At 41.0% G+C, this 22,750-nt stretch overlaps 2 protein-coding genes across 2 annotated transcripts; both read left to right on the top strand.

Annotated features, from left to right (window-relative positions):
* The first annotated feature begins 944 nt into the window (after window positions 1-944).
* Window positions 945-22,385, top strand: TXNDC12 (thioredoxin domain containing 12). Its single transcript, XM_073357721.1, has 7 exons — window positions 945-1,136; window positions 3,717-3,777; window positions 15,741-15,793; window positions 16,509-16,582; window positions 17,188-17,257; window positions 17,349-17,432; window positions 20,191-22,385. The coding sequence occupies exons 1-7, from the start codon at window positions 1,040-1,042 to the stop codon at window positions 20,268-20,270; spliced, it is 519 nt and encodes a 172-aa protein (XP_073213822.1). The 5' UTR covers window positions 945-1,039; the 3' UTR covers window positions 20,271-22,385.
* KTI12 (KTI12 chromatin associated homolog) lies at window positions 5,073-13,080 on the top strand. The gene has a single exon (XM_073357720.1). The coding sequence runs from the start codon at window positions 5,315-5,317 to the stop codon at window positions 6,035-6,037; it is 723 nt and encodes a 240-aa protein (XP_073213821.1). The 5' UTR covers window positions 5,073-5,314; the 3' UTR covers window positions 6,038-13,080.
* Window positions 22,386-22,750: the final 365 nt, after the last annotated feature.

A 22,750-nucleotide genomic window follows, 5' to 3' on the forward strand; every position in this document is an offset into this window, starting at 1 on the left:
CGTGTAGAATGGAGGAGGGTATTGGTTTATTTCTGCACTGCCGTAGGCAAGGAAATTGCTTTCTCTTAGGTGCTGAGTTTGTTTGTTTTGTTGCAAAAAAGAAAAGCCGTGGTGTTTGCAAAATGGGAAAGTGCCCAGGGTTGCAAACCGAGGAAGTGTTTCCCAAGAAGATACCAGTCGCTAATTGAGCGGAGTTAGCAGCATGTTGGGATAGTTCTCAGGATTCCAGGTTTTAGAGGCTGGCTGGTCAGCATTTGTACAGTAAGGCAGACTTTAAGAAGCAGGTTTTTAAAAATGTAAGAGCTCTTGGAATCCCACAGCTTCCAATTTGTAAAACATATAAATCAAGATCTGCGATAATCCAGCTTTTACTTTCTCAGTTTGCAAACAGCTAGGCGTTAAATGTATCCAACCCCGAAGATCGTTCCGCTTTGAGCATAGTGATATATACGCTCCACTTTTTTTTTTAACAGAATAAAATAAAACTGAAATCCACCCCCCGCTTGCAGGTACTGAAGAGCAACCAATCAATTTCGATCAATTCTCTGTCAATTGTCCAAGACATATGTAGACTGGGTTAGTTAAACATTAAATCATGCTGGTAACAATTATAGCTTTAACCAAAATCTGGATTTGAGCAATATTACTACTCCTCATGAGGGGCTGGCGGTAAAACCAGTTTGCATGTGTGAATTGGATGAGCTCCCCTTTCAAATCTAGATGAAATTACTATTTAAAAGCCTCCCCCACCCCCAAGGCAATGTCTCTTCTCGAAAAGTGGCCAGTTTGGAACCAAATATGCAGAGCTGAAGCTATAGATCAGAAATAATTTTGCTAAGTCTCTGATTCAGATTTTGGGGGATCTGTTCCTTTTATTATTAACCTGATACAGGACTCTGAAGCACCACCCACATCCGCCTAACATCACTTCCTGGGTTAAAAAAAAAAAAAAAACACCCTAAACCTGATTTGATCTGATCTTGCTGACTGTGGCCATCGAGAAGTATTCATTGTGCTGCCGAGGATCCAAGTTGACACCATGAAGATTCAATTAACAGCAGCACTCTCCAATCTCTTTCTTTGCCTGATTTTCCTGGTGCTTACCACATCCTCTGCTGGAGAAGGGCTTGGCAAGGGTTTGGCATCTCTCTTATTTTTGCTTGTATTTAAGCTTTATGATTGCTATAAATAAATAAGTAAATAAATCCCTAAGCAGGAGGGTCCCTTCCGCGCACCCCAGAACTGTATTTAATATTTGCAATAATGCATTCAAATAGTAATCTTGATTATTTAGGTAAATTTCATCGGTAGGGGGAGTAAGGAGATAATCACTTTAGTGGTAGAACTGAGACTGAAACCTACAAGATATTATGGTGCCAGGCCATAAATTGATTATGAGCAATAGCAATGCAGCTGTGATACAGTAGGAAATGCCTTAATGTTGTGGAGTGGAGAAGAGGGGCTTAGCAGGTTTATTCTTTTTCAAAACTGTCAATTGCTGGTTGTAGCAGACCTGCCAAGTCTCATTTTCATTTAGAAGAAGATTTGTTAGTTCTGAGATAGTTTTAAGGCAGTTTTTAAAATTTCTTTGCTGTTGAAGGATTTTGTAAATGGTCTGTCAATGAAATCTCAATTAAATTTTTAATTTCCCCTTCAGATTGTCCCATTTTGACATCCCTACAACTATGCAACATAAGCACACTGGGTTATGGCTAGTAAATAGGTGATCAAGTAGATATTGTATGGTTTGTCCTATAGTTTTTATCTTTCACTACTGTTCAAATTCCAGTAAACTGTACTTCCACTACCATCCCCTCTCTTGTCACTTGTTCTGACTCAATCCCTTCTATCCATATTATCTTACCTATTTACATTATTTACTGATTTCAGCTTTTCTTAATAAACCTATAGTTGTTCGACTATCCTGTACCATGATTTGGATTTATCTTTCCCCAGCTCTGTTCAGTCCACCTTACTTTATTTCCCTATCTTTGTTCTGAAGTCTGGAATTTGAGGAGCAGGTTTAGTCCATTTATAAATGTTCTTGACTATGTTCTTCAGTGACAGGGAAGAAGTATCTTCATTATTACTAGTTATCTTTTTTTGATAGTTGAATTTAAACTCTAGAGGTCCCTATTTTTAAAAATAAGGTTATTTCATAAGCTGTTGATTGTTGCATTTTGTTAGTAACAGAATTCCATTCATCGTGGAAAGGTAGTTCTTAATTTTTTTGATAATAAAACTGTTAATATTAATCAGGTCATGGGAGCGAGGGAAGATTGTAATGATTTTATTTTTAATGAATGTAGTCATCCTTGCTTACTAGAAAGAAATGTGATCTAATGTATATTTAAATATCATTGATTACAAGAAATAATGCTCCTCCTCATCCCCCTGAATATTTTATGTAAGGTTCCCTTGAGCTAAATGTACCCCATACCCCCAGTCTTGTCCCCATTGACATCAGAGACTTCTACTGCCTGTTTACAGCCTGATTAAGCTAAATGCTTAAGCACGCATATACTTAAATCACATTGAACTAGACTTAAGCATGTACTTAAAGTAAAGCACACAGTTAAATACTTTTGCAGAAAAGGGACTTTAATAGGCAATCGAATTTGGTCCCATACAGAAATATATTGTACCAGTACGGTTATATTTTTAATAAATGGCAAAGATGCCTGGACGCCTGGATAGGCACACTTATGTACTGTTTAACTCTAAATAGAAAAATAGCATAGTGATAGGTGAAAGCCATGCTGTTGTATGGGTGTAATTCATAATGTGTAAAAAAAAGCAAAAAAAAATGGCTGAGAACTTAAACATTGGACAGTAACAGGCTGCGAATCCCAGTGGTGATTGAACCTGGTGATATTCTATACAAAAAGAGCTCTCAGCTCTGTTTGTATCTGTTTCCATCGCTTCACACTGACTTAACAGACATTCTAAACTTTAGAGTGACACAGACAATCCTGCTATCTTATTCGATGGATAGTGCTGATAGCAGATCTTGGTGCCATTCTGCATCCTCTCCTTGTCTTCACTTCAGGATACACAGCTTACATTGCATGTCTGTTAATTACAGAATTGGTGGGACTACTTGTATGAGTAAGGGCATGCAGAACTGAGCCCCCATGTTCTTTAATAATTGACCAAAATATTAATATTGGAATTTTCCCCAGTCTTCTTAGACCTTGCATTATTATGAAAGAGGAATATGAAAATTAACTTTACCCAACAAATCCAATTATGAGCAAATCTTGCCTGTGCCTGCTGTGTGTCAGCTCCCTGACTACCCCAGCCTCTGGCAGTGTTCCCCGCCAGGGCTCTGCAGACAGCAATAGGCACACCCGTCTCCTAAGCCCTCTGAACGCTCTCTGTAAGGTCCGGCTGCTTATTCACTGAATTACTTAGAATTACTAGGCCTGCTGTTTCTAAAGGAACAGTACCCTATAGCTTACTAGTTATATCTTAGAACACAGCTCTGCTGAATGCACAGCACGTAGGTATATGTATAGTGAAAACAAGAGTAAGTTTATTATCCAAGAACAGAGATTCAAGTGATAGTGAGTATGAATATTGAAAACAAATGGTTACATATAAAAAATGCTTGCTAAAGAAGGGAAATAAAACTAGTTGATAGTGTCAGAAAATATATTTATCTGTCATTTGACATTTTAAATTATGCTACTTTTATAAACCTTTCCCTTTTCTAGGTTTTGGAGATCACATTCATTGGAGGACACTAGAAGATGGGAAGAAAGAGGCGGCAGCCAGGTATGTTATACAATTTAAGTTCACAGGGTGGCTTTACATTAAAAAGAGAAAAAAGATTCTGCATTGATCCTATATTTAATCAGAGCTAGTTATGTGTAAAAATATCCAGGTGGTATAGGAGAACCTACAGACCCAGATAATACATCAGAGAGAAAATATTTAACATTTGAGAATGATAAGCTTTGATACTGCAATCAGATCTTCCAGGTAGATACATCCTTGAGGCCGTGTAGATCTTCATAGGTTTACATAGATCTACCCACAGATCCATTTGCTGGATTGAGGCTTTATTGCATCATTGAGCTGAAAAGAAAATTCTCATGCTTTTTGACAACCTACTACAATATAGAAAGAGACATGGGCCCCAGTCCTGCAGACATTTAAACTAGTGCTTAACTTTACATACATGAATAGGTTTTTTGGAACTCAGCAGGACTACTTGCAGTTGCATGCATAAATGTTTGCAGGACTGAGGCCATAGAGTTAATTGAAAAGATTATTTTATATCTGTGACACCAATCTGGAAGTGTAAAATATTTCCTTATTTTAAAAAATATAAAAATTACATACTAGATTTTTATGAAAAATATAGCTAGAATTTGAATTTTGCATTCAAACTGATCCATCTGTTTTCTCCCACTCACAATATGAGAATGTGTAGTGAGGACATAAAATTAACATAGCAGGTGCAGTTAGAGAATTCTAAGGTGGCACTTAACTGTACGTAATGGTATCCATGCAGTATGCCTTTCCAAAAACCACTTTACTGCAGTATTTGTGGTAATTACTGCACTATTGTTTTTCCATAGAAAAGTATATGTGACCTTACGCAGTTCGCCTTACATTTAGTGAGACAACAAGCTAGTGGGAGGGAGGTTGTCAAGCCTTGGCAGTGAGATGTCTCTTCCTTAGTCTTGGCTAATGCAGTGAATGGTCAGTCAGTGAATTTCACAGCCCCATCTTCCATTGCTGGAAGGGCAGACCCAGGTGACATATCTAGCCAGATTCTGTAGTATCTGAGTGCCTGTGAGTGGCAAAGCTTGTATGAGACCAAGGAGTACATAGGTGAGACAAAACCTTGTGTGTAGGTGAGACAAAATCTTTGTGTGTGTGCGCGCGTGTGCGCTATGGGGTGGCTGAGCGCTGTGGCCTGCGGTGGCACCATGGGGTGGCTGTGCACTATGGAGAAGCTATGTACAATGGCCCGGGGTGATGCGCTGTGGGATGGTAGTGCCCTGCAGGGTGACTGTGTGACCTGGGGCGATGCCCAGTGGGGTGGCAGTGCCGTGGGGTGGCTGGCTGCCGTGGCTGGTTGCTATGCGGTGGGCCGCTGTGGCTGGGCCACACTGTGACGTGCTTCCCTCGCCCCCAGCCCTCCCCTCCCTGCATAGGGGCGTTAGAGCCTGACATCGCCTCGCGCTGAGGGCCAAGCTCTCTTGTGGCCCTGGGGCCGGGAGTGACGTTCGTTGCCCGCCCCGGATGTGCTTGCGAGGGACTTCCGGGTTATAATGGCGGCGTCCCTGGCTGCGGCCGGAAGATGCCGCTCGTGGTGCTGTGCGGGCTGCCGGGCAGCGGGAAGAGCCGGCGGGCCGAGGAGCTGCGGGGGGCGCTGAGCGCGGAGGAGCGGCCGGTGCACGTGGTGGGGGAGGCCGCGGGGGGCCGCGCGGCGCTGCGGGCCGAGGTGGAGCGGCGGCTGAGCCGGCGGGACGTGGTGATCGTCGACGCGGGGAACGAGTTGAAGAGCTTCCGCTACGAGCTCTACTGCGTGACCAAGCATGCGGGCACGCCGCATTGCCTGCTGCACTGCTCGGGGGGCGCCCCGCATCCGTCCGCGGGCCCCTTCGAGACCCCGGACTCGCGGAACCGCTGGGACCGGCCCCTCTTCACCGTGCACGGGCAGGAGCCGCTGCCGCTGGCGGAGATCCGCGCCGCCCTCTTCGAGAGCAGGCCGCCCCCGCCCAACCAGTCCACCCGCTCGCAGCCCCTGCAGTCCGCCGGCTTCCTCCACCAGCTGGACCGGGTCACCCAGGAGGTGCTGGCTGCCGTGCTGGCCGCCCAAAGGAGCGGGGCCCAGCCTGGGGAGCTGATCCAGGTGGCTGGGGCCAGCGAGGGGCTGGTGCTGAGCCGGCCCCTGGGCATGGCTGAGCTGAGTCGGCTCCGAAGGCAGTTCATCAGCTACACCAAAATGCATCCCAGTGAGGAGAACCTGCCCCAGCTGGCCAACATGTTCCTGCAGTACCTGAGCCGCAGCATCCAGTGATCCCTGTAGTCTCCCTTGTCCAGTGTCTGAACAGGAGGGCTGGCTAATGGGGTCCGGTCACCGAGAGCCTCCACATCCCCCAAAATAAGAGTCTATGCCAATGGGAAGTTGGCTCTTCCTAGTCCCTGGTCTCCAGTGCCTGGACCAGAAGTCTGTGCTGATAGACAGGAGGGCCCTGCATTACCCATCATCTGAGCAAGAGTATCCAACTAGAGCGAGTATGGAGAACTAGCTGCGGTGGTCCACGATTTCTGCTAACCGGAGTAGTGGGTGTGCACACCCCTCTCCCCCCCCCCCCCAAGTAGCAGCCTCAGCATCTGAGTAGGAATGCCTAACAAGGGCAGCTACAGGCAGCTAGCCATTGCATCCTCAGGCATCCCAAAAGTCTACTAATGGGGGCTATGGAGAGCCAAACCCCATTAACCGTATAGTCTCTGCAGTGTCCAAAGAGGAATGCTACAGGGGAGCTGAGCTCTCATGCTGCTGCAGCATCTTGAGGAACGATAATCTTTCATCTGGGTTTTTTTGTGCCTGCCCTAAATAAGGCAAGGATAAAATGGATTCATCAGACTGTACAAAGGAGGCCTTGCTACTCCAGGATTGGGACTTATAGCCTTTTTAAAAACTGGGGGTGTTTTCAAAAGTTTTTCTGAACCCAGGAAATTAATCTTCAGTTTGGACAGTGGAAATATGTTTACTTTGTGAACTCAAATGTCTGTCTCTCTTTTTGAAATCCTGTGCCTGGGATGAATTTACTTTCAAAACAATTATTTCAGCAACTTTCTGTGGCTTCCTTTCCAAAGTCATTGGCAGATCCTGGGCTAAATACACTAATTGTTCAGTTAACAGCAGGTGCTCTCACAATGAGGATGATCTGAATTGTACTTCATTATTACAGTATCTGCTCTGATTGCATACACCCCTTGGAACTCTTTTATATGCCTTAATTAAGAGATTATATGGGGAGTTAGTGCATGGCAAGCTGGGGTGTAAATCTACATGCTGTAGCATGCTTCCCAGTACCTGTCTGCTTGCACCTCCTGCTGTGCACTAAAATTTCCTTAGTGCTCTGTGAACAGTAGTAGGTTAAAAGCACACTAGGTAATTTTTAGTGAGCACCAGCATGGGCCACACAGTCAGTGCATGGTATACTAGAGCGCTGTAGATTTACACCGCGGCTTGCCATGTACTAATTCTGCTGTGTAGACATACCTGCTTGCTAACTCAGTTTTGGATCCTGTCCTTCTGTTTAACCCTAATCTTAGTATGAACCCTCTCTCTGCATATGCATACCTGCTTCTCTTTGCCTTTTGAGGAAGGCTTCCCTCCCTGTTAAACATTCATTTATTTGTCTGGAATGATGGCATAAAGTGGGGGGCGGGTCACTTCAGTGAGTACAAAAGTTCATATGCTCTGACTACCCAATAATATATACCAGTCAGTACGTGGATTTGTATATTGTGAGACTGAAAAATGACTATAGCTGCTATGTAAAGAGACCCCACTTTGCCCCCTGTGGGCAATTAAATTGGAAAGAATAAAAGCTGGGAAGTGTGTGGTCAAAAGCAGTAAAACATCTCTGATACCTGATTTGCTGAGAATTCTATTTTAGTAATTATAAACCCCTCAATTCAAAATCTGTCTAGAAAAGTTTGCCCTTGATAGTAGTGTGTGGTACTAGACCAGGTGCTGGCTGGCTGGACTGTGTTCACTTATTAAATGGGAATCATTGATACTGTTATAACTTCAGTATATCTTTTGGATAAATCTGTCACCCTACTGCTGAAGAAAATTTAAAGAGCAAAATCATGTTGGGCTACATGAAAGAAATCAGTGAGGGTGTAACATTCTATTTTCTCAACATCCCTTAGTTCGTTTGATGTTCTAATATTAGTTTGGGCAGGAAAATGTGTGCCCATGTTCTGTGTATGCTACAGAGAAGCAGCTTCTATGCTGATAATATATTTCTGTGGTTAAAATTGGAATTGACCGTATATGCATCTCTTAGCACAATTTCCCCCCTTTCTTGGTACTCAGGACTATAATTGGTTATAACTGGAAGGACGCTTCCATTCATACCTCTCATTCTTTTCTATAAATTTAAGTAATTCAATGCCGTCATCCACTGCAAGTTGGAACAATATAATGTAAGGAACAGTCTCGTTTAAAATGAATCAAGCATTAGCACTGCCACCACTGCCCTGGGAAGACTTTTACAGTTTTATAAGTTTAATTGGTAAAAATCCCATGCCACACTCCTCTAACATCCTGGCTCCTTGCCTGCATCTATTGTGTGCTTTCTCTGGTGCCAGATTGCCTTCTGTGCTCTCCATGTATCAGCTGTCCCTGCAAAGATACTGTTACTCTCCACATGGGAGTATTTCTTGCCCCATATCCCTCTGGCTGCAGCAGCCTCTGGCTCTGTGAAGGGATTTGGGATCTTATCTTACTAAGGGTGTGTGGCCATTGTGATGTGGCTTTAAAAATCCTTCTGTTACATTTTTCCTTTTACATGCCACTCTCTTGTTAGAAACAGACTATAAGGTGCAAAGAGACACTGTCAAGACTCTTAGAGGTGTGAGGTAGAAAAAACCTTAATGGATCAGCTCTCTGCTAATGCAAACCTGTTCTTGGCAGAGCATTTTGTTTTGTCCTGTCTTCAAGTATCCGAAGTGATGGTGTGCACTACTTCATTTAAGACATTATTTCCACAGCTTAATGTATCTAACTACTGGAGTTTTTTCTCCCTGATATTCAGATAAATTGTCCTTTTCTCCATCAGATTATTCCTAGTTATAATTCCATACTTTCTTGCTTAGTTTTTCTTGTATGCAAACAAGATCTGGATGACCCTATACAGCTGATAGACTTGCATGACTTTTTTTAATTTGTGTAAATAGTTTTTATAAAATTTCCTTGCAGTGATAACAGGCCAAATGTTATAGCATTATACTGTTTGCATGAAAACCTGAAAGTGATTATAAATAAAAGTGAAACACACTTTCATCTCTATAGTGAATCATCCAAACTGAGGTATCTGCAGAAAATGAACAACATGAGTGGAAATGTTGCCCCTGACTGAAGTAATGAGCAAGAAATTCAACTTCTGAAATTCTTACTTTTAATGTAAGGTGTCAAAAAATGCTATGTAAAACTTGTTTAAAAAATTAGAGTCCACCTTATAGTGACCCCCCTGTACATTTTTCCATAAAATTTTGTTTTCAAGAAAACAAAGGTATTTACTTTTATTTTCATTAGTAGTAGCAGCTAGCCAGTAAACTTACCTCCATCAAAGCTGTTTTGGACTACCATGATTCATATTTAATTAAAAACTTCATGCAGTGTAACTTCTTACTCTTGTTACCCAATCACAATTTGTGTCTAAATTGACATTTCTAGCGGCCCTTTCCTATGTTCTGCACAGCATGATATGAGATATACATAGCTAGAAATCTAGATACCACACCAGGCATACTCCCTCCCTAAGGCTAACGCTTTCAGGTTCTGTCTAGAATGGCTTCATATTCCTATACCCAAAACAACTTTAAAAAACAACTTGGTGACTTAAAATGCAATATTTTGAGGTAAAGGGAAGTCAAGGCTTAGCTGATATACAAATCTTGGGGGAAATATTGTTTGCCTGCATATTTTCAAAAAACCCCTAGTTTACTGAAATAATCCATTCCAATCAAATCACATGTGTGTGTTTGTTTTTTCAATTCTACCTGTAATTCTGCCAATTTCTGATCATGTGTTAGACCATGTCATTCAGAAATATTTTAACATACTGCTAAATTTCATACTTCCCAAACTGGAGAAAATAAAGACATATATTAAACCCCCAAAAGTCTACCCTAGAGACGGCGGCTTTCTAGTGCGGTAGAATCTTGCTGTCTGGAAAGTGTTTATATAATTGTGAGATGTTAGTGAAGAAACAGAGGTGCTTTCTAGGACAAGATTTTAGAAGAACTTGTTTGCTTGGAGTTAATATATGAACAGGTATTATCTTTGTATACAGAATAAGTAGGACCTTTACTGGAACCCAGTGTCCACACTTTGGAAAGGGCTCAGAAAAGAACTACTAGAATGATTTGATGTCTAGAAAACCTGTCTGACAGTGAAAGACTTAAGAAACTCTATTTAGCTTATCCAAGACAAGGTTAAGAGGTGACATTATCTACAACTACCTGCATGGGAAGAGATTTCTGATAGCACATGACTCTTTAATCTAGCAGACAAAGGTATAACAAGATCCAGTGATCTGAAACTGAAGCGAGGCAAATTCAGACTAGAAATAAAGTGCAAATTTTAAACAGTTAAGTAATTAAGTAGTGGGACAACCTGTATAGGGATATAGTGGGTTCTAAATCACCGGAACTCTTTAAGTGACTATGAGATGTATTTCTAAAAGATATAAAATTTTTATTAAAGTTAATGTTAAAAAAATATATAGGTTGGGAAAAGAGTGTGTACATCTGGGTATAGTGGTTAGATTATTCACAAAAATGAAGTTAATTTTTAAGTCACATGATACATAGAGTACATAATCAGCAATAACCCAAATTTAGGTGAATAGATTTAAGAATACAGTTTAGATACTCGAATCAGAGTACTCAGGTACATCACTCATGAAAAGTTGCACAGAGATTTGGTTGTGGAAAGCAAAATATATCAATGAGTGGAGATTGTCCCTCAGTAATTGAGAATTGGGTTGGTTGTCCACTTAGAATATACAATCCATGAGGAAAGTATTCGTTACGTTCCTGACTGCACTTCTCATTGGCACTCCAGCTCATCCCTCCTGGTATTGCCGATGTCCAGTGATGTGTTCTATGTAGATGTCCCTCGACCACCTGATTGTGTCTGACACCATGAGTTGCTGCATCAGCCAAGCATAGTATTGACTGATTCTGCATTCTAGCTCAAACTGAAATTATGGGTTTGATGTAGAAATTAGTGGGTGTGGCTCTGTGACCTGTGTTATGTAGGATGAAATAGACTAGAAGATCATAATGGTCCCTTCTGGCTTTAAAATCTACAAACATAGGAGAATAACGTTTCTACTTTTTCTTGGGAGTCTTGTTTAGTAATAAGTATACATGAAGTAACTGGCAAATCAATATTTGGACTCTTCCTTTGCAGAAAGTTTCAACAAAAACTTCTAGTAGTTGATTGTTTAAAATAGGGGTTCCCTCAATGTCCTTCATATCATGAGCCCACATCCTGCAGCTCTCCACACTTCCTCCTCAAGTGGGCCCCAAGATACTTTTGGTGATTCCCACAGTGCTTCATAGAAAGGAACATAGAAATCAACACTGGTTTATGGAATGCTTCTGATAGTGGACTGCTGCTTCATCAGAAAGTCTAGAGAAAGGGAATGGGAGTGGGCTCGTGAAATTATCTTTTGATAACCTTTTGCCAGAAGCTGAGACTGGACAACCTGATGATTGCCCTGTTCTGTTCATTACTTCTGAAGCATCTGGTACCAGCTGTTGTTAGAAGACGGGATATTGGGCTAGATGGACCATTGGTCTGACCCAGTATGGCCATTCTTATGTTCTTACCATTCTGTTGCCACGACATCATTCCTGTTATAGTAGATGATTGATAGATTTTTAGGATCTGACAGAGTGACCAGCTGCAATGTAACTATACCAATAGCCATCATTACCACTTAGAGAATGAGATTGTTCTGGGCTTCAGCCATCAATCAGCTTATTCATTACTATTTTTTAACTGCTTCATAGTTTGTTTTTTTTTTATTATTTTTATTTTTTAAACTGTCGGCAATAAATAGAGTTTGCCATCTGTGTCTACTGAATTCCTGGATTTCCTATTACTGCTACCACTGGTAGCAGACACAGTGAGCATGTTAGTGAAAACAGGGCTCCAGGTGGCTGTTGGCATAGTAAGCACTATGTCTGCTAGCCTTTCTCAGAGCAGAGCTGTGTGACATGGTGGTTAAACGTCCTACATGCATGCCTGTTATTATTTTTTCCTAGCTAGAAATGTGAACATCATATTTATTACCTAGCTATAAATGTGAACATCACATTTAAAATGTAGCAATGTCTCTTTTGCTCAGGGCAGTTTACTGTAGTGCTCCTGCCGGCCCTACCAGGTGCCTCCTAGAAACTGGGAAACGTTAGGAAAAATCTCTAGTGCACTCAAGGTCCTTCTGTCTAATTGCCTAACAGATTGAATTTAATGCAAAGGAGGTTAGAGAATTTGAACGCTGGAAAAGTTGTTGGATGGCTGTAACATACCCTGAGGCTACAACCTGGAAAGGATGGACCACTGTGCCCCCTTAACACTCCTCCCTGGGCTGTCTCTTACAATGCCGTGCTAGTGACAAGTAGCAAACCCCTTCAGGTGCTCTGATCACTCTGCCAACAGCATGCAGAGACATGCCCAGCTAAGTTGCATGAATGCTCTCAAAGCTACTCATGAACTATACAGAAAGAGAGACACCAGCAAATCTCTCAGCTCCCAAGCCTTCCACCCCAGAAATGTAACCATCTTTTGCTGTTCGAGACCTTCTCTTGAATGATGCAAATTCATTAATTAGTACACTACTTTGTCAAAGGATAGTGGATGTGCCCCAGCCTTTGTAATCTGAGCAGATTCCCCAAGCACTTCAAACAAATTCACTGGTAAGGATAAAACATTAAAATAAGTTTATTAACTACAGAAAATAGATTTTAAGTGATTATAAGTTTTAGCATAGAGGTCTCAGAGTAGCAGCCGTGTTAGTCTGTATTCGCAAAAAGAAAAGGAGTACTTGTGGCACCTTAGAGGCTAACCAATTTATTTGAGAATAAGCTTTCGTGAGCTACAGCTCACTTCATCGGATGCATAAAGTGGAAAGTACAATGAGGAGATTTTATACATACACACAGACCATGAAAAAATATACATTGTAAGGAGAGTGATCACTTAAGATGAGCTATTACCAGCAGGAGAGTGGGGTGGGGGGAGAGAAAACCTTTTGAAGTGATAATCAAGGTGGGCCATTTCCAGGAGTTAACAAGAAAGTCTGAGGAACAGTGGGGGGGTGGGGGGAATAAACAAGGGGAAATAGTTTCACTTAGTATAATGACTCAACCACTCACAGGCTCTATTCAAGCCTAAGTTAATTGTATCCAATGTATCTCTCGTTGGAGTCTGTTTTCGAAGTTTTTTTGTTGAAGGATAGTCACTTTGAGATCAGAAATCGACTGTCCAGAGAGATTGAAGTGTTCTCCGACTGGTTTATGAATGTTATAATTCTTGACATCTGATTTGTGTCCATTTATTCTTTTGCGTAGAGACTGTCCAGTTTGTCTAATGTACATGGCAGAGGGGCATTGCTGGCACATAATGGCATATATCACATTGGTGGATGTGCAGGTGAACAAGCCTCTGATAGTGTGGCTGATGTGATTAGGCCCTATGATGGTGTCCCCTGAATAGATATGTGGATGTAGTTGGCAATGGGCTTTGTTGCAAGGATAGGTTCCTGGGTTAGTGGTTCTGTTGTGTGGTGTGTGGTTGTTGGTGAGTATTTGCTTCAGGTTGGGGGGCTGTCTGTAGGCAAGGACTGGCCTGTCTCCCAAGATTTGTGAGAGTGATGGGTCGTCCTTCAGGATAGGTTGTAGATCCTTGATAATGCATCGGAGAGGTTTTAGTTTAGTTTAGTTGACTGCTAGTGGCGTTCTGTTATTTTCTTTGTTGGGCCTGTCCTGTAGTAGGTGACTTCTGGGAACTCTTCTGGCTCTGTCACTCTGTTTCTTCACTTCAGCAGGTGGGTATTGTAGTTGTAAGAATGCTTGATAGAGATCTTGTAGGTGTTTGTCTCTGTCTGAGGGGTTGGAGCAAATGTGGTTGTATCGTAGAGCTTGGCTGTAGACAATGGATTGTGTGGTGTGGTCTGGGTGAAAGCTGGAGGCATGTAGGTAGGAATAGCGGTCAGTAGGTTTCCGGTATAGGGTGGTGTTTATGTGACCATCGCTTATTAGCACTGTAGTGTCCAGGAAGTGGATCTCTTGTGTGGACTGGTCCAGGCTGAGGTTGATGGTGGGATGCAAATTGTTGAAATGATGGTGGAATTCCTCAAGGGCTTCTTTTCCATGGGTCCAGATGATGAAGATGTCATCAATATAGCGCAAGTAGTGTAGGGGCGTTAGGGGACGAGAGCTGAGGAAGCGTTGTTCTAAGTCAGCCATAAAAATGTTGGCATACTGTGGGGCCATGCGGGTACCCATAGCAGTGCCACTGATTTGAAGGTATACATTGTCCCCAACTGTGAAATAGTTATGGGTGAGGACAAAGTCACATAGTTCAGCCACCAGGTTTGCTGTGACATTATCGGGGATAGTGTTCTTGATGGCTTGTAGTCCATCTTTGTGTGGAATGTTGGTGTAGAGGGCTTCTACATCCATAATGGCCAGGATGGTGTTTTCAGGAAGATCACCGATGGATTGTAGTTTCCTCAGGAAGTCAGTGGTGTCTCGAAGATAGCTGGGAGTGCTGGTAGCGTAGGGCCTGAGGAGGGAGTCTACATAGCCAGACAATCCTGCTGTCAGGGTGCCAATGCCTGAGATGATGGGGTGCCCAGGATTTCCAGGTTTATGGATCTTGGGTAGCAGATAGAATACCCCACGTCGGGGCTCCAGGGGTGTGTCTGTGCGGATTTGTTCTTGTGATTTTTCAGGGAGTTTCTTGAGCAAATGCTGTAGTTTCTTTTGGTAACCCTCAGTGGAATCAGAGGGTAATGGCTTGTAGAAAGTGGTGTTGGAGAGCTTCATAGAGGTCAACGTTGGTTACATAAGAAATTTAAAAGAAAATTGCAGTCTAAATTTGACACTTTATCAGACCAAGATTTGAATCCAGCAGTTTTTCTCACCCCATTGGATGTTCCAGGCAGTTTACAGTTCTTATTACACAGGCTGAATTCTCTTCTCAGCCTGTCAATCTCCCCAGTTCCAAGTCTTTGTTTTCCAAACAATCTTCCAGATGTTGAATGGGGGAGGAGAAAGGCACAGTGGTGATGTCATCGACCCTCATTTATACTTTCTCCAGGTGCTAGAAAGATCCTTGCAGGGACATGGGGGTTAAATAGCCCCCATTGTGTACATGCCCTCTCTGAGGAGTCACTGGGAGAATGGATTCTTCTTAATGGGTCATAAACACATCTGACTGGTCCTGATGTAAATCTGTCTTGTCAGTGTTAGTTGCTTCTTTGTTGCCAATGAAAGACTAGCAGTGGGCGTTTCCCAGATACAACATATTTCAGTAACACACACACAGCAAAACTTCATAACTTCAGATACAATGGTAACACATATAATTCAACAGAATAGTAACGTTCAACCAATCATAACTTCTCAAAGGATACCTCACAAGGTATACTTTGTACAAAATATAATCCGATCACAGTGGTGATATGGGGGTTCCAGAGTGCTATTTTGAGGTACAGAGTATCACAAGGCATTTTATTGGATTATTTGGTGCTGATGGTTATAACTTGGGAAGACTTTAGCAAGGAAATGAAGCTTCGGGAGCACAATAGAATCAGTTTACATCTATGACTTTTTCCAGTAGGTAGGGCCTTCTTTAAAAGTTTTAATTACTGGAAAGTGCATTTTCAGAGTTTCATTCAGGAATGCAGTCTTGTTAAGTGTCTTAGAATTGATGTCAGTTGTGCTTTGTTTTTTTTCTAAAGTGGTTTGCCTCTAATGATTATCATCCACAAGTCCTGGTGTGGCGCTTGCAAAGGTATGTGAATTTAATTCTAGAGCACTTTAAAATCCTTAATGGAAGGTTTCTTTATACAAGTCTATTATTATTTACATTTGAAGCATAGCATGTGTAGTATTTTGCTTTTTGCTCAGATCAATATAGTAGTGCACAAATAGAAATCTTCAATGCAATAAATTAATAGCTGTCCAAATCCATGCTATAAATTGGTTATTAAAAAAACACACCAAATGGGAGGTACTTTCCATTTCTATTGAAGGCTTAATCCTTGGTATGGAAAATTATAAAAGTTTGAAAGAACAGTAAACTTGCATATTCCAAACTGGACTTTCTCAGTGGATGGTTAGATTTTTGTCTTGTTCAGTGATATAATGGAGCTGGCTAACCATAATGACATAGGTCTAAAAATTTAGGTGAGGTGGTTTGGGTGACTGGTAATGGGACAGAGAAAGGTTTTTGCTTCTGTACCATTGGTTCAAAAATTACCCATGTGACTATTTTTGGCCAGTATTCATCATCTGACTGATCACTGAGGATTGGGCTGGTTAACTTTCACTCTGTGTTATGGGTTCAGTAATTTAAGACAAAGATTCAGTTACTTACTATTCAGAGTCAAGCACCTAACCTCTGGAAGAAGGGATGGAGTGGTGATTTTGGTGTAGGCCTGAATTATGATTTTTTTTTTTCTTACACAGTTTTCTCTTTTCTCCCCCACCCTTCTTTTTCTTCTTAGCTTTAAAGCCAAAATTTGCTGAATCCAAGGAGATCTCCGAACTTGCCCATAATTTTATTATGGTAAACCTTGAGGTAGGCTTCCCTACAGTTCATGTCCATACTACTATTTTGTAACTGAGCATTTCCCCCTTATTTCTTATAATTATTTATTTCTCTTGACTCCATCCCTTCCAAACTAAATTCTTATAATTATTTAAGAGATACAAAGTATTGACTGATATAACTGATCGTTTAAAAAATAAAACCTTTACTGTATTGTTATATGGTTTTATTCATGCAGCTGATTCCGTTCCATTTTTTTTAACAACAATCTGTACATTATACTATTCCCTAATAATAAGAAAGGAAATTGCTTTTCTATACAGATTTATGACCTATAAAACATTCCAGATACCTATAAAACTCCAAAATAGTGAGTCCATTTAATGTAAACTGATGAAAATATTTGATTTACAGTTATTTTTAAAACTGTTACTTGTTGGGTGACCTTTTTACTTTGTTGGCAAAAGTAGAGGATTTTGCACTCATTTATCTTCTTTTCAAGCTGTTCATGTTAGTTAAAACTACCATTTTATAACAACCATTGGAAGAAAATAGCTTTAAAGTAAATGTTACATTTTGTTAGATCCCTTGCTTAGAAAGGAGAATTTTGTCTTACATCTGTCTTGCACCCATAGGATGAAGAAGAGCCAAAGGATGAAGCTTTTAGCCCTGATGGTGGTTATATTCCCAGAATCCTTTTCATGGGTAAGGCATGCTCACTGTTGTTACAACCTCTTATAGGACTACTTTGTCATCTTCACCACTTACACATTTTAATCACTTTCTCGTTTCACAGATCCCAGTGGGAAAGTCCATCCAGAAATTATTAATGAGAAAGGAAACCCAAGCTATAAGTATTTCTACATCAATGCTGATCAAGGTATGCGAGAATGAGCTCTAAATTTGAATTGAGTGGGAGTGCATTGCAGGTATGTCATAGGAATGGCAGCTATTGTGAGCTTGTTTTTTGAGTGGAGGTAACCTATAGTTCACAGCAGTTGTGAATTATACCTGATACGTCACGCGCAGTTCGAGTCTAGGTTGAGGCACGTGAACCAAGTCCACAACTGCAGAGTTCCCAAAGATACTAAGTTTATTATGCTCGAGCGTGGTGCCCCCCTGCTAGTCAGAAGGGGACCCCGAATGCAGGTTATACAAAGATTATATACCTTGTAGCAAAGCATATTGCCCTCGTGCATCGGAAACCTTAGCCAATAGACAAACCGTTCCCTTATCTACCACCTATCCCTGCTAGGTACATTCCCCGTGTTAAACCATTACTTCAGCTACACAACATGGTCCTAAAGCAATGCATCAGTAACTTTTCTTATCAGGATGGGAGGCCCACATCACAAGGCCAGGAGGCAGGGAGTTAGGAACAGACAAAGAACAGAAACCGGGAGTTGAAACAGGCTGGAAACAAGGGGGAGGTTTTCACAGGAATGCAGTATCTAAGGAACACTCCTCCTGGTGCATGATGTGCTTGCTTTTAGACAATGGTGGGCCCCAAACCAAAATGGAGTCACATATGCTAACTTTTCCTTAACACAGCACAACTGGAAGCTGTTACAAATAAGGTGAATGAGTGGCTTTTTTGCACCTTGTGGGTGGATGGATTGACCTCTATTACAGAATCATGATGTAAAATAAAAGCATTTCTGATCATTTAAAATTCAGCCTTTGATGTTACATATCCATCTGTGACTTCTGATGTAAATGTGGACGCTTCTCCATTTGTGTGCTTTCCCTTTTCACACAACTGTAAGACGACAACCTCATTTAAGAAGAATTAATTTACCTTATGTTTTCTATCTCTTCAGTAAAGTATCTAAATAGCCATTAGGACCAGGTGCTAGCTGTGAGCAATGTGGCCCTGTTATGTGTGATATAAGCTGGTTAATTAACAACGCTGTTCTCAAATCAAGAAATGTCTAATTGTGAATCTTTTGGGCTCTCTCTTCGCTATGGAAACTTTTTCCAAAAATATCTTGCCAGCCCAACTCTACCAGTATAAGCAACCTTCAGAGCCCTAGTATAGGCCAGTTGCTGCTAGAATTTTAAAAATCGTGTCATCTAACCATGTTAAGAGCGGGTCTGATTGGCACACCTTTAATCAGTGTCAGTCTATATTATGGAGTACTTGTGGCACCTTAGAGACTAACCAATTTATTTGAGCATAAGCTTTCGTGAGCTACAGCTCACTTCATCGTGTAGCTCACGAAAGCTTATGCTCAAATAAATTGGTTAGTCTCTAAGGTACCACAAGTACTCCTTTTCTTTTTGCGAATACAGACTAACACGGCTGTTACTCTGAAACCTGTCTATATTATGACTTCCAAAATTGCTAACACCAGTGGAGATGATCTGGTGGGAGATTGTAGACATGGCCCTAAAATAATCAGTTGGGAAGAGTAGTGATTCTGTTTTTTGGAGGGTGATGAAGAGGAATAATAAGGAAAAAAAGTGACCTCTCTAAGGGTTTGCCAGTCCTATAGTCCATCACATCAGCATCATACCTGATCTTAAGGAAAACTAAGCCCCACTTATAGAACGTACTTAGCTCATCATGCAATTTACTGGTACATTTCAAATAGTGGTGTGTTGGTTGTCTTGGATACTGAATCACCGGTATCCACAAAACAGCATGTAGAGCAGTGCAGGCTTCCCCATGCCGGCTCCCTTGTTTACCTTGACCCTGGAGAGGCCACCTGCCTGTGAAAGAATAGTTCAGGTTCACTGCTCACCTTGCTGTTGAGAGAGCCAACAAGGCCGAGAGCTGTGACACTGTGTTTTGTGCATGGTAAAGGAGAGGGAATCTTTCTAATTATATTCTGAATGTAAAAATCTCAATTCCTCTTAATTGTTCTGGTAGAGATTTTTTCAATGGCGCCTGAGAGAAGCATGCACGAAACTGCCATTGAAGTAACGAACCACAGCAGAATGGCTTAGGTGTGCTGATGGGGATAGATGCAGGCAAAGCTTTGTTCTGTTATATTAAAGGTGACCCATAAAAGAGAAAAATAGGTTTCTGTTGAATTTTGCGGCTGTGACTTTTTAAAAGAACAAAACAAAAACACTCTCAGGCTTTATACAAGATTTTTTTTTTTAATTTATCTTTTACCTTAGAAATATCAGGAATATCAAAACTTGCCTTTCTTGGTAATACTGGAGAGGGTCTTAGAGATGTGGATTGTTAGGGGAGTGCTGAACTTTAAATACAGATACCCAAGTGTATTTCAGCCATTTAAGTTGTGAGCAAAAAAAGTGATTAAAAATTACTTCCCTCTCAAATTATCAGGTTTCATGTGCCTATTATCTGATGTCATAATCCTGCTAGTTCTTTCTTTGTCCATAGAGTCTGCCAACAAAAATAGGGTAGATGAGGCATGAACTTAAAAAAGGTATGGGAAAGGGAAGAGAGTACGAGTGGGAGATATTTAATGCTTCTTTATCCATCAAATAGAAGCCAAAAAGAGCATAACTCTAACTTTTTTCTTTTGCAGGCTACTTCCAACGGGTTTATTCTATAAGATTGCACCATTGGTTGATAAAAATTCTTTTCATTATGCACTTCCTTACTTGATCCATATCATGTGTAGTAATGATCCAGCTGATATTCTATGTATTTAATTTGACAGTTATCCAAGGAATGAAGGAAGCCCAAGAGAAGCTGACAGGAGATGCTTTCAAACAAAAACATCTTGGAGATGAATTATAATATATATATTGAACGTTCCTTTTCCATCACCCTGAAGCTCTGAAACGATAAATAATTTTTTTTTTTAAACCTTTAAACGTACCAAGAAATATACTGCACTGGAAGGACGTAATTCTCCTCTCACTATCTGATTTTTCACACACCTCCATCAAATACAGTGTTATCTTCTCCTCCCCGTCTAGTTTACACTTCAGTGCTTATTTATAGCTGATGTACTTGCATACACAACCTCATCTTGAATGGATATGTCAGATCTGTCCGTGTAAACAATGACCACTAGTATCCAGAGGCCTAGATCTTACCCTCTTAAGAGGAATGATTTTTACGTTTTCAAATTGCCAACACTTGGTCTCCAATCAGCGCTTGCTCCCCCACGTCTGACTGACATTGTCATCCCTTTGATTTCAGTGGGGAAACTCATGAGTAGGAGGATGTGACTCAAGCCTGCTCTATTCTGAAAAGCCAAAAAATATCAAACCAATAATTTTGCCATGAACACTAACACAAGTAGAGTTATTTTCATTAATATCTAAGAGTCGCATGTGGAATATTCACTCTGAACATTTTTTTTCTTGTAGGAACTCTTTGTGACTTGACTTTACTTGCATTCAGGTTGAAACTCCACCTATCTATTGTATGTTCATCTTTCAATTGTTTTATTAAGAGAAGATGGATTATATCGAAGCATTATGGGGTTCTCCCCCTTTTTGCAGAATGTTTTTGGAGAATGTCTTGCCATCGCATTGTACTGTATTTTTGTACTACGGTGAAAAATAAAAATGAAACTTTTTAAGAATAAAATGCATGGTGAGGTTTTTGGGGGGAATGGAGTAATTTTCCATTCCTTTTAGGAATTGGGGGACTTAAATATGTTTAAACTGTGGTAGTGCTGATGTTGAATGTCACAGATTAAAAAGATTTTCACTTTTTTATGAAAAATGACAATCGCTGCTGCTTTTCAGTGGTTGAAACAGGCCTATTTTCTCAACGTTTAATTATTATCCAGCCACTTTTATGCTATTTAAAAGAAGTTGGGAACAGAAAAGTACCAAGCAATTACCTATTGGAACTGAAAAGAAAATGTTTTTTAATGTATCCTAAAAATATATATCGCTTACCCATTTTGCATAGAAACATTTGTTGAATGAGTTACCATTGTTCTTGACCTGAACACTGTGTGTTTACTGACTGGGGAATTATCGAGTGAATCTATGGCCAGGTCTGTCTCTTTTAAAAGGCCGAAGGAAAGAATGCAAGAGAAATGTGTTGTAGAACTATGCTTTGCTAAGGCCTGGCTTGTCACGGTTCGCATAACAGTACATGGGATTTTTAACACTGTTAGTGAAAGAACTCCTGAGCAGGATTGTCCTGTTGAGTCACATAGCCATCAGCAGCAAGTACCGTTTGTGTAGCCTGCGTACATTCCACATGCTGCTATCCCCTGTGTGCTGCCTACCAGTTGTGGAAGGGAAACTGCTCTTATACCCACGGAGACTGTGCCTCTACGACAGAGTTACCATGTGTAACAGCTTGAGTGTTCCCATCAACTTGACCCCTGCCCAGACCCAAACCCCTCTGTCATGTTTGGTGGTGGTAGTAACGCCAGTTGGCAGGCATGACCAGGGGTATAGGACAGTTCTTGAGTGAGCTGCCCTTGTCAGCTGTCCATGTAGCGTGAATGTAGGCTGGAGCTGACACAGCTGAGGGCCACGAGTCCTCCAAAGCCTTCCCACAATTTCCGCAGGGCCCTCTACGCTGTTGTCTATTGTGTCCATCAGTGCTGTTGTCCGTGGAGTCTGTCAGCTCTACACACTCCCATCTAATCTGTCTTGGTATTTATAACTGCACTCATCACTACAGTATGTCAGTGCCTGGGCTTTGTTCCTCTTGCACACACACAGCTGATTGGATTTCATGTGCAGAGCTGAGCAACCACACTTGCATTTCATATTTCATATCACAGTTGCCTCTATATATTTCACAGTCAGTGCTCTTTTCTAAAATGTACCATCTGGTTTACATCTATGGATTTATGTCCAGTGTTTTAAGTCTAGGGGTTTTTTTTTTGAGTATTAATGCAACAAAACCCAACTGAAGCAAAAATAAAATATGTATTGAAAATTCCTGCAGTGTGGTACAAATTATTTCTAGAGAGCTGTGGTGGACCCTAAAATTTTCCCTCACCCCATACATACTAGGAATTCAGCTCTAGGAGTGCAGGGCTGTAGAGTTGCCCAGCAGGCCCTAGAAGTCTCACACTTGCCGGGAGTTCATCATAAAGAGTGAAGGGGCTTGGAGGGGCCTTTTTTTTTTTTTTGGTAATGCAAATTATTTTTAAGGACTGATTTTATAAAAAAGTGTTTACTCCTTAGAATGAGTCAGTTTACCTAAAAATAAACAGCAAAACTTAGGATCTCTGCAAATAAATACATAAATAGAACTAACAATATAAAAAAGACCTGAAGAAGAGCTCTGTGTAA

Source organism: Lepidochelys kempii, chromosome 8 (assembly GCF_965140265.1).
Source record: "Lepidochelys kempii isolate rLepKem1 chromosome 8, rLepKem1.hap2, whole genome shotgun sequence".
In the NCBI taxonomy this organism is placed as follows: Eukaryota; Metazoa; Chordata; order Testudines; family Cheloniidae; genus Lepidochelys; species Lepidochelys kempii.

Bases quoted from the DNA above. Each gene is read 5' to 3' on its own strand.
- KTI12 (XM_073357720.1), top strand. From the start codon at position 5,315: ATGCCGCTCGTGGTGCTGTGCGGGCTGCCGGGCAGCGGGAAGAGCCGG.
- TXNDC12 (XM_073357721.1), top strand. From the start codon at position 1,040: ATGAAGATTCAATTAACAGCAGCACTCTCCAATCTCTTTCTTTGCCTG. The intron at 1,137-3,716 runs GTTTGGCATCTC...TCCCTTTTCTAG, and splicing joins TGGAGAAGGGCTTGGCAAGG to GTTTTGGAGATCACATTCAT. The intron at 3,778-15,740 runs GTATGTTATACA...TTTTTTCTAAAG, and splicing joins AAGAAAGAGGCGGCAGCCAG to TGGTTTGCCTCTAATGATTA.